We start from the raw sequence: 10,085 nt of genomic DNA, 5'->3' as shown, positions 1-10,085 counted from the left end.
GGGGCAGGGGAAGGATTCTATCACATTCTTATCTTTCAGTTTAAAGGCAGACTTCAAAGTAATATCATTTTAGTGGGATTGTCACAGCCATTATTAAAGTTTTTACTGAATCTAATATATAGAAAAGTGCATATATCTTAAGTGTCCAGCTTGGTTAATACTTAGAAAGAGAATATACCCATGTAATCACCACCCAGATCAAGACTCAGAATGTGACCATCTCCTAAAGCTCCATGCCTCTCCAGTCACTGCCTCCCCAGGATAACCACCATTTTGACTTGTAACAGTGCAGCATGGCTTGCCTAGATTTGGGCCTTTATGTTATTGGAGTCACATGGCATGTACACTTCTGTGACTGGCTTCTTTCACTGAACATTGTGTCTGTGAGAGTCACTCATGTTGTGTATTATTAGTTGTTCTTTTCCATTGCCCTATACTATTCCACTGTACGAGTATACCACAATTTATCCATCATTCCATAACTTAGGGATATTTGAGTATTTTCCAGTTTGGGACAATTAAGAGTAAAGATATTGGCCGGGCATGGTGGCTTACGCCTGTAATCCCAGCACTTTGGGAGGCCGAGGCGGGCGGATCACGAGGTCAGGAGATCGAGACCATCCTGGCTAACACGGTGAAACCCTGTCTCTGCTAAAAATACAAAAAATTAGCTGGGCGTGGTGGTGGTGACACCTATAGTCCCAGCTACTTGGGAGGCTGAGACAGGAGAATGGTGTGAACCCAGGAGGCGGAGCTTGCAGTGAGCCGAGATCGTGCCACTGCACTCCAGCCTGGGCGATGAGCAAGACTCCATCTCAAAAAAAAAAAAAAAAAAAGAGTGGTGCAGCTGGGTCATGGAGCAGTGAGGTCACCATCAGTAGCCACTGATGGGCTTGCTGTTTTAGATGATGTCTGAGCTAGCAGGCATAGACATTCCCACTGTACCCAGAACAGACTCTCAGAAGCATGGGTTGGACCCAGGAGAGCCCAGCGGCTAAGGAAAAGGGATCTCCCAGGGCACACCCACAAGCACCCTCCAGCAAAACCATCAAGTGAAAGCCCCACTCCCACCAGGGTGAGGAAGCCCTCCATGCTACCACCTCCATCTGGGTCTCCCATTGTCCTCTGGAGTACTAGCTTAAACCAGCCTCTCACAGCTGTCTCCTCCACACACCTCACGAGGCCAGCCCTCTAGTGGTGAGAAACTTGGTGTTGACTCACTGCCTGAGGAGTGGACAGAGGCTGGGAAACTGTGTTCCAGATGCCAGGTGGCCCCCAGCAACCAGAGCCCTCTCCTTGCTAGCTCTCTGCTGCAATCAGCTGGCAGACACAAGCCCTGGCTGAGAGTGATAAGGACTGGGCACCAGGAGCTGTGCCAACATCACTCCCCAGCTTTGTAGCTGAGGCCCCACAGTCTCTGGGCTTGCCGCAACACCCACACACATATTTATGTGTTGTCACAGGCTTTGGCCAGGCCCTGGCCACCTGCAGCTTCCCTTCGGCCACCTCCTAACCTACCCTGGCTCCTATGGCTGAAGGGGCCCAGAGTGCACTTTCTCAGGGGGTGCTGCTCTAGGATTCCTGCCTGGGCCACCCTGCCCTGTTCTCCTTTCTTGTCAGCAAAGAGCTCGTTCAAGTTGGCTCCAGTCCTGCATTGTGCATGGCCCTGGGGAGCGAAGATGGAAGCCATCAGCAGTATTGGTGAGACCTTCACAGGGGTGCAAAGGCCGCAGCTGAATGCCAATGGGCAGCCTGAGCAGGAAGCCTTCCTCCCATTTGGTCTGAGTATATATCTGCAAGGGCAATTAAAAGGACAGGAAAGGCCAGGCGCTGAGACTCATGCCTGTAATCCTAACACTTTGTGGGGGAGAAGCAGGAGGCTCACTTGAGCCCAGGAGTTCGAGACCAGCCTGGGCAATACAGTGAGACCCTATCTCTACAAAAAAATTTAAATTAGCTGGGTGTATTGCCTGCCTGTAGTCCCAGCTACTTGGTGGGCTGAGGCAGGAGCACTGTTGGTGGGAGGGGGCAAGGAGGCTGCAAAAAAAAAAAAGAAAAAAAGAAAAAAAGCCAGGAAAGGGAATTCTAGGCTGAGGGAACAGTCAGTGGGGGAGGCTCCGAGGCACATCTGGGGGACAAGGCTGAAGCCATTCACGTGCCAAGAGATAAAGGAGGTGCACCTTCATGGTTGCCGTGGGAGTGGGTGGTGGTGGTGGTGGTGGCTGGAGGAACATGCAAGTCAGGCAGCGAGGCCCAGGCAGGCCTTGTGGGGCCCCCTAACACCAATAGGCCAAGCCTCCAAGTTGGGGCTTTTACCCCATTGTAAGGCTCTACAGGTTAGTGTCACAGTGCCCCTTTCAGGTTTAAGGTATAAACCTCTTCCCTGTTGTTTTGATGGCCTCCAGTCAAGAAGGGGGCTTGCTGATCAGCCCTACTAAGCGTTCGCCCTGGGTGACACTCTACAAAGTTTCACTGGGGCCCAATGAAATTGACAGATCTGCCAGACAGTGAGAGTTCGGAAGCAGCGTTCGAATAGTTCTGCGCCGAACCGAGTGCCAGCATTAACCCGCTGCAGGAACCTATACATTCAGAATCTGCGCAAAATACACATATTTGTATTGAAAATCCGCGCAAAATATACATGTACCTAAATATACATATTTACCTCCGAAGTCGTAATTTCCGGGGGTACAGCCCAGGAATGTACATTTGAACTGATGCCTCAGTAATTCTCACGCATGTTGGCCAGGTAAGAACTCAGTCGCAGCCCGTAGCTGTGCGGCTCGGCCTAGGTCCACCCGCCGCCCGCCCCCGAGCCTCCTAAGGCCTCAGGCCAAGCACCCCTCCTTCGGGGGACAACCAGGCCCCGGCCTTTTCCACGGACTCCGCGCTCCGGGTCGCAGCGCCCCCTCGCGGTCGCCGAAGTCGGCAGCCTGGGGCTCGGCTGGTCTAGGGCTTCGAGCGGGAACGCTTCGAGCCCGCAGCGGGAGTGACGAGCATAGTTTCTGCCGGCAGCTTGGGGAAAGAGGGTTTCTGTCCCTCTGCGAGGCCAGCCCACGGCGAGGGTCCAAGCATCAGGAGATGCAGCCGGCACCTGGCTCCCACAGCACCGCCCTGGACATGAGCACTGCGCCCAACCCGAGGCGTCAGCTGGCGCGCGCGCCCGCGATCGACGTGCGCAGGCGCCCACAGGCCGCGCAGCCGCCATTGCTCTCCTGTCACCGAAGGGAGTGTTTGTTGGCAGTCCGCGGGCCCGGAAGGAAGGGTGAGGCGACGCCTCGACGACAGCGGACCGGAGCTGCAGGGGCAACACACTCAGGGCGGGGTGCCCATTTAGGCCTGGCTGACTGGAATAAGAAACTACAACCCCCGAAGTGCATTGCGCCTCAGGGTTACGGAGGCAGTGTTGTAAGCTATCTTGACCGCTACCATTTCTCTGGTGGAAGGGGGGACACGGTGGCGCGGAGTGATGACGCGCTCTTCCTGCGGCTGGAGGGTCGCGGAGGTCAGCGTCCGGGTGCTGGGCTCCGGTTGTCGAAGTGCCTTTGCGAACCTGCTCTTTGACGAGTTTAAACTGACGTCTATTTAGCCTTAGTTACAGATACCCACTGACTGTGTACTTGCCGTCTTTCAACTCCCGGGCCGGCCACTGAGCCAACCAGATAACCATTACTGTTATTTAGTTTTTATTTTGAGACAGTTTCAAGTAACTCCTGTATGCACTTTGATGAGATTCACGAGTTGTAACCTCTTTTACCCTATTTAGCTTATAATTTCCTCTGTTTTTCTCTCTGCCTTTTTTCTTCCCTGGACCATGTGAGTTAGTTGCAGATGTGAAATCCCGTTGCGTCCATATTTAGAGGCACATCCGTGTTTGTTTTCTGAAAACAAGGACAAGCGTCTGCATTCAAAATCGGGTAACATTGATCAAGACTTTTTCTGACCCATAGTCCATATTTAAATGTTTTTAAATGTTTTTATTAGTGTCCTAATAATGCCCTTTATGGAAATTATCCTTTTCTTTTTCTTTTCTTTTTTTTTTTTTTTTTGCGACAGAGTCTCGCTCTGTCGCCCAGGCTGAAGTGCAGTGGTGCGATCTCGGCTCACTGCAGCCTCCCCTCCCGGGTTCAAGCGGTTCTCTGGCTTCAGCCTCTCAAGTAGCTGGGGTTACAACCATGCGCCACCATGCCTGGCTAGTTTATTTTTAGTAGAGATGGGCAGGCTGGTCTCAAACTCCTGACCTCAAGTGATCCGCCCACCTAGGCCTCCCAAGATGCTGGGATTACAGGCGTGAGTCACCACACCTGGCCCAAATTACCCTTTTCTTGGTTCAGGACCCGATCCAGGAGCACACATTGCATTCAGCTATATGGTCTCTTCATTTTCCTTCAGCCTGGAGCAGCTTCTCAGGTTTTCCATGACCTCATGACCTTGACGCTTTTGAAGATTCCTGTTGTTTTGTAGAACTAGGTTTAGGCTTGTCTGAGGTTTTTGTTTGTTTGTTTTTTCAGTTTATGCCTATTCTGCTTGTGTATGTCTGAGGTGTTTTTTTTTTTTTTTTGAGACGGAGTCTCGCTCTGTCGCCCAGGCTGATGGCAGTGGCCTGACCTCAGCTCACTGCAAGCTCCCGGCCTCCCCTGGTTCACTTCATTCTCCTGCCTCAGCCTCCCAAGTAGCTAAATTACAGCTCACCACCTCACCAGCTAGTTTTTTTGTATTTTAGTAGAGACGGGTTTCCCCACTGTTGTTTTGTGATGGCTGGGATCTCCTGAATCTGTGATCCTCGCCTTGGCCTCCCAAAGTGCTGGGATTACAGGCTTGGAGCCCACTGCTCGCCTTTTTTTTTAACCACTGGATTCTGTTATGTGATACTGTTCAGATGTTGTTGTTCAAAGTGTCCAGCCTCACTCCAGCCCTGGACATCCCATACCTGCCAGGTCAGCCCCTTCCCATGGTTGCCCTCCTGCTGGGGGTTCACTCTCACCTGCCAAGGTCTCTGGCTTCACTGTAGCACCCACCCTGAGCCATGGTCCACTTCTCTCATTCACACCTTGAGGGGGCCCCGGGACACTGAGGGGACATCGACTTTGCCGAAACCCCACTCCTGCCTGCTGAGAAGCCTGGATGACCCAATGCAATGCATGTGCAGAAAGGGACAGGTCTGAAGGAACAGATTTTAGCTGTGGCCAGGCACCACACAGCATTCCAGCCCCAGGCCTTCATTGAACATGTGCCTGATTGCATAGTATTCCCAGGAGTGGGGGACGCAGATAAATAGGGAGTGAATTAAGCACAGAGAGGCTTAGAGTGGCATTCCCAGGGAGCTCTCCACAGCCTTTCATAAGTGTTATGTGAAACACAACAAGTAATTCTGTCATCAATATTAGTATAATTAGCATTTGTTCAGCCTGTAAGTGCTAAGCATTTGTATTCTGAATATCTTATGTATATTAACTCATTTAACCTCATATTAAATGAGATAAGTAGTTATTATCTCCACCTACAGATGTGAGTGAACTGAGGTACAGAGTGTTTAAGGAATTTAACCTGTCCAAGTGCTACAGCCAGAAAGCAGCAACTTAACATTTGAGAGTAGGCCGGGTGCGTGGCTGCCTTAGGCAATCCCAGTACTTGGGAGGCTGAGGTGGGCGGATTGCCTGAGGTTGAGTTCGAGACTGGCCTGGACTAACATGGAGAAACCCTATATCTACTAAAAAATAAGGCTGGGCTGCATGATGCCTATAATTTCAGTTACTTTGGGAGCTGAGGTAGGAGAATCACTTGAAAAACCTGGAGGAGGATGGTGAGCCAAGACAGCATGCATTCCCATCCTGGGCCACAAGAGTGAAACCGTGTCAAAAAAAAAAAAAGGCTTGAGAGCAGGCAAGCAGACGGGTACAGATTTTTTTTGAGATGATGGTGCCCGCTTCTGTCGCCCAGGCTGGAGTGCAGTGGCCGGATCTCAGCTTCACTGCAAGCTCCACCTCCTGCTTACGCCTATCTGCCTCAGCCTCCCAAGTAGCTGGGACTACAGGCTACCACCCCGCCTGCCAGTTTTTTTTTTTTTTTTTTGTATTTTTTAGTAGAAACGGGGTTTCACCGTGTTAGCCAGGATAGTCTCGATCTCCTGACCTCGTGATCCGCCCGTCTCGGCCTCTCAAAGTGCTGGGATTACAGGCTTGAGCCACCGCGCCCGGCCTTGTTTTTTGTTTTTTTTGAGATGGAGTCTCGCTCTGTCACCCAGGCTGACTGAGTCTCGCTCTGTTGCCCAGGCTGGAGTGCAGTGGCGCGATCTTGGCTCACTGCAAGCTCCACCTCCCGGGTTCACGCCATTCTCCTGCTTCAGCGTCCCGAGTAGCTGGGACTACAGGTGCCCACCACCACGCCCAGCTAATTTTCTGTATTTTTAGTAGGGACGGGATTTCACCATGTTAGCCAGGATGGTCTTGATCTCCTGACCTCGTGATCCGACCGCCTTGGCCTCCAAAAGTGCTGGGATTACAGGCATGAGCTACCGCGCCCGGCCAACAGTTTAAACATGCTTTTCAGTGCAGTACTTAACAGGGCCTTTAGTATGCCTGTAGACTTTATGAATCTCTTTTTTTTTTTTTTGCGATGGAGTCTTGCTCTGTTGCCCAGGCTGGAGTGTGGTGGCAGTTTGGGCTCACTGCAACCTCCACCTCCCAGGTTCAAGCAACTCTCTTGCCTCAGCCTCCCAAATAGCTGGGATTACAGACATCTGCCACCATGCCCGGCTAATTTTTGTATTTTTAGTAGAGATGGGGTTTCACCATTTTGGCCAGGCTGGTCCTGAACTCCTGACCTTGTGATCCACCCACCTCGGCCTCCCAAAGTGCTGGGATTACAGGCGTGAGCCACTGCGTCCAGCCCCTACTTTATGAATCTCTAAGGAAGAGAGAGGGTGTGGTACATGAGGACTCCAGAAAGCCAGGGATCCAGATCACAGTTTGGAATATACTGTTCCAGACTGGGGTGGCTAACCTTGGCTCTTCCCTCTCAGACCCAGCCAGAGCTGGCAGGTGCTGGAGCCTCCTGGACCTCTGCATTCTGGGTGGGGTGGCACCACTCTGGGGCAACCGTCTGCCAACTCCTGCCTTCCCCTTGTTCTTCTCATTCTCCTTCCCCTTGTTCTTCTCATTCTCCTTCCCCTCCCTGTAGCTCAGAAAACCAAATATATGCCTTTGAAACCAGCCTGTGCATGGCTCAGACTGGAAGGTAATTCAGGAAAGATCAAAGGGAGCGTCTAAGAAGCCTTGTTGGTCCAAAGGAAGGTCTTTCTTTTTTTTTTTTTTTTTTGAGATCGAGTTCGCTCTGTCAGCCTAGGCTGGGATGCAGTGGCCGATCTCAGCTCACTACAAGCTCTGCCCCCGGGTTTACGCCCCTGCCTCAGCCTCCCGAGTAGCTGGGACTACAGGGCCACACCTCGGCCTGCTAGTTTTTGTATTTTTTAGTAGAGAGGGGGTTTCACCGTGTTAGCCAGGATGGTCTTGATCTCAAAGGAAGGTCTTTCTTTCATACCTGGAGAGGGTTGCAGAATAGGGTGGAGATTGGACAGCCTATGTTGGGCAATGGTGTTTATTTTCTTTTTTTTTTTTTTTTAATTTATTTTTTTAAATTTATTTATTTTTTATTATTATAATACTTTAAGTTCTAGGGTACATGTGCATAACGTGCAGGTTTGTTACATATGTATACTTGTGCCATGTTGGTGTGCTGCACCCATCAACTCGTCAGCACCCATCAACTCGTCATTTACATCAGGTATAACTCCCAATGCAATCCCTCCCCCCTCCCCCCTATGGCGTTTATTTTCTTCCTCATCCCTTTCCTTTATGTGGAGAAGGCCTCTGTGAAGCAGGTGAGGGCAGGATCTTCTTCCTGTGGTGCTCTTTTTCAGCCCAAGGAGCTGGGTTGAAAACCTGCCCTCTTGGCCACATGGAATAAAGTGGTTCAGGACCTGGAGGCTCACACTTCCTGATTCTGTGGCCCTGGGCAGATCACTTAGTCTCTCTAGTCCTCAGTTTTCTCACTTGAGATATGGGGATGATGGTAGCTCCCAGCACCAGGGTTGGTCATGAGGATGACAAAGTTGGTGTGTGAGCCCACCATCCTGACCTGCCCACTCTCTCCAGGCAGGTGGAGTCAATGTGCCGGCTGCAGCAGCAGGCGTCCGGCCGGCCCCCCATGGACCTGCAGCCGCAGTCCTCAGATGAGCAAGTGCCGCTGCATGAGGCCCCACGTGGGGCTTTCCGCCTGGCGGCAGAGAACCCTTTCCAGGAGCCACGGACGGTGGTGTGGCTGGGCGTGCTCTCATTAGGCTTTGCCCTGGTGCTGGACGCCCACGAGAACCTGCTGCTGGCTGAGGGCACCCTCCGGCTGCTGGCACGCCTCCTCCTTGACCACCTCCGGCTGCTGGCCCCCGGTACCAACCTCCTGCTGCGGGCTGACCGCATTGAGGGCATCCTCACCCGCTTTCTGCCCCATGGTCAGCTGCTTTTCCTCAATGACCAGTTTGTCCAAGGCCTGGAGAAGGAACTCAGTGCTGCTTGGCCCCGCTGATTCCTCTTTGGGATGGTACTTCTGAGGGCAGGCAGAGGGTGGACACACAGCCAGATGAAGCTTGGCATCTACTGCCTGCTCCCAGTTCTGATGTACTGCTATACCAGGACAAGTGGGCGACACAAGCCTGCAGAAAGGGGGCAGAGGGTGGAGGAGGTCCTGCCTATCCTCAGGTTAGTGGAACCACAGAACATCCTGAGCCTAGAGCTGCTGTGTAACTTAGACCATTGCAGTGTGGCAGCCACGCTTGTCCTTGACCCCACCTTCCTCCATCCCTGCCAGCCCTAGTGCTAGGGTAAGGAGCTGACTGGAACTCAGCCCACTCTTCTCCTTCCAAACCCACAGTCCAGGCCGGGCGTGGTGGCTCACGCCTGTAATCCCAGCACTTTGGGAGGCCGAGGTGGGTGGATCACCTCAGGTCGGGAGTTCGAGACCAGCCTGGCCAACATAGTGAAACCCTGTCTCCACTAAAAATACAAAACTTAGCTGGGTGTATGGCACCCACCTGTAATCCCAGCTACTCAGGAGGCTGAGACACGAGAATCACTTGAACCTGGGAGGCGGAGGTTGCAGTGAGCTGAGAGTGTGCCACTTCACTCCAGCCTGGGCAACAGAGTGAGACTCCGTCTCAAAAAAAAAAAAAAAAAAACAAAAACCAACCCACAGTCATTGAAAGACAAGGGGCCTCAGACTCCCCTGAGAGTGGAGGAGCTGTGCCTGCATGCTGGCAGGCCCCAGCCCCTGGCTTTGTGCCCACTTAGGCACTATTATCAACAAGGTCCTGCTCAGTGTCTGGCCCCCAAAGAGTTCAGAAATGCGTCTGTCAATCAGCAGCAGGATTCTGCAGCTCCTTTTATGCCAAGCTCATGCCCACCAGGCAGGCTCTAGATAAAATCATCACAGCCTTCCCTCATCTGCAGGGAGAGAAGGTGCTGTCAGGTGAATGTGAGCAGTCTAGCCTGGATGATATATTTCTCATTTTGAATTAAAAGCACTGGCTGTGTGATTTCACCCTCTCTTTGTGAGTTTGATGCATGCATCCTGCTCCTACGAGTGAGTGCCTCTCTGGATGGCCCCCAAGCTGGGCATCTGAGCCTTCATGGTCAAGGATCCCCCAAGGAGGCTTCTTGGGAGGCCTCCATCTCTCATCCCCACCTCACCTCTGTCTCCTTAGGGGCTTCCTTTAGATGGTGGCACACACTTTCTCCACCAAAGTATATATCACAAGTGGCAGGTGGCTGTGGCAGAGCCACCTGAGAAACAGCGCCTGAGCCAAGAATTGGTGCGAGTGGTTTATGTGGGGCGGGCGGTGATCCTGGGAAGCAGGAAGGGGAGACAGTCCTTGTGAATGCTTGTCAAGCCTATTGGGACTGTGGTAGGGAGCTGAGTGCCTCTAGGGGCCTGCACACAGCAGTTGCCTCTGAATTACCTCGCCGGAGGGGTGGCAGCTGTGGGTGTTTGCCTGCTGCCTTTAGTCAGTGGTTACAGGTTGATCCCAGGGTGCA

The 10,085-nt window shown here is 52.3% G+C and overlaps 1 protein-coding gene across 2 annotated transcripts; it reads left to right on the top strand.

The window, feature by feature from the left end:
- Window positions 1–3,191: 3,191 nt before the first annotated feature.
- On the top strand, window positions 3,192–9,591 carry AP5S1 (adaptor related protein complex 5 subunit sigma 1). Of its 2 annotated transcripts, none has more exons than XM_003905024.4 (3): window positions 3,192–3,408; window positions 5,012–5,190; window positions 8,154–9,591. In XM_003905024.4, the coding sequence occupies exons 2-3, from the start codon at window positions 5,138–5,140 to the stop codon at window positions 8,578–8,580; spliced, it is 480 nt and encodes a 159-aa protein (XP_003905073.2). In that variant the 5' UTR covers window positions 3,192–3,408; window positions 5,012–5,137; the 3' UTR covers window positions 8,581–9,591. The 2 variants fall into 2 exon arrangements, with proteins under 2 accessions (XP_003905073.2, XP_031512449.1); XM_031656589.1 differs by lacking the exon at window positions 3,192–3,408 and adding an exon at window positions 3,826–3,917.
- Window positions 9,592–10,085: the final 494 nt, after the last annotated feature.

This window comes from Papio anubis, chromosome 16, assembly GCF_008728515.1.
Source record: "Papio anubis isolate 15944 chromosome 16, Panubis1.0, whole genome shotgun sequence".
Classification (NCBI taxonomy): Eukaryota; Metazoa; Chordata; class Mammalia; order Primates; family Cercopithecidae; genus Papio; species Papio anubis.
Note: the sequence above shows the minus strand (reverse complement) of the source record. Positions and strands in the feature narration are given on the sequence as shown.

Bases quoted from the DNA above. Each gene is read 5' to 3' on its own strand.
- AP5S1 (XM_003905024.4), top strand. From the start codon at position 5,138: ATGCATGTGCAGAAAGGGACAGGTCTGAAGGAACAGATTTTAGCTGTG. The intron at 5,191-8,153 runs GCACCACACAGC...CACTCTCTCCAG, and splicing joins CAGATTTTAGCTGTGGCCAG to GCAGGTGGAGTCAATGTGCC.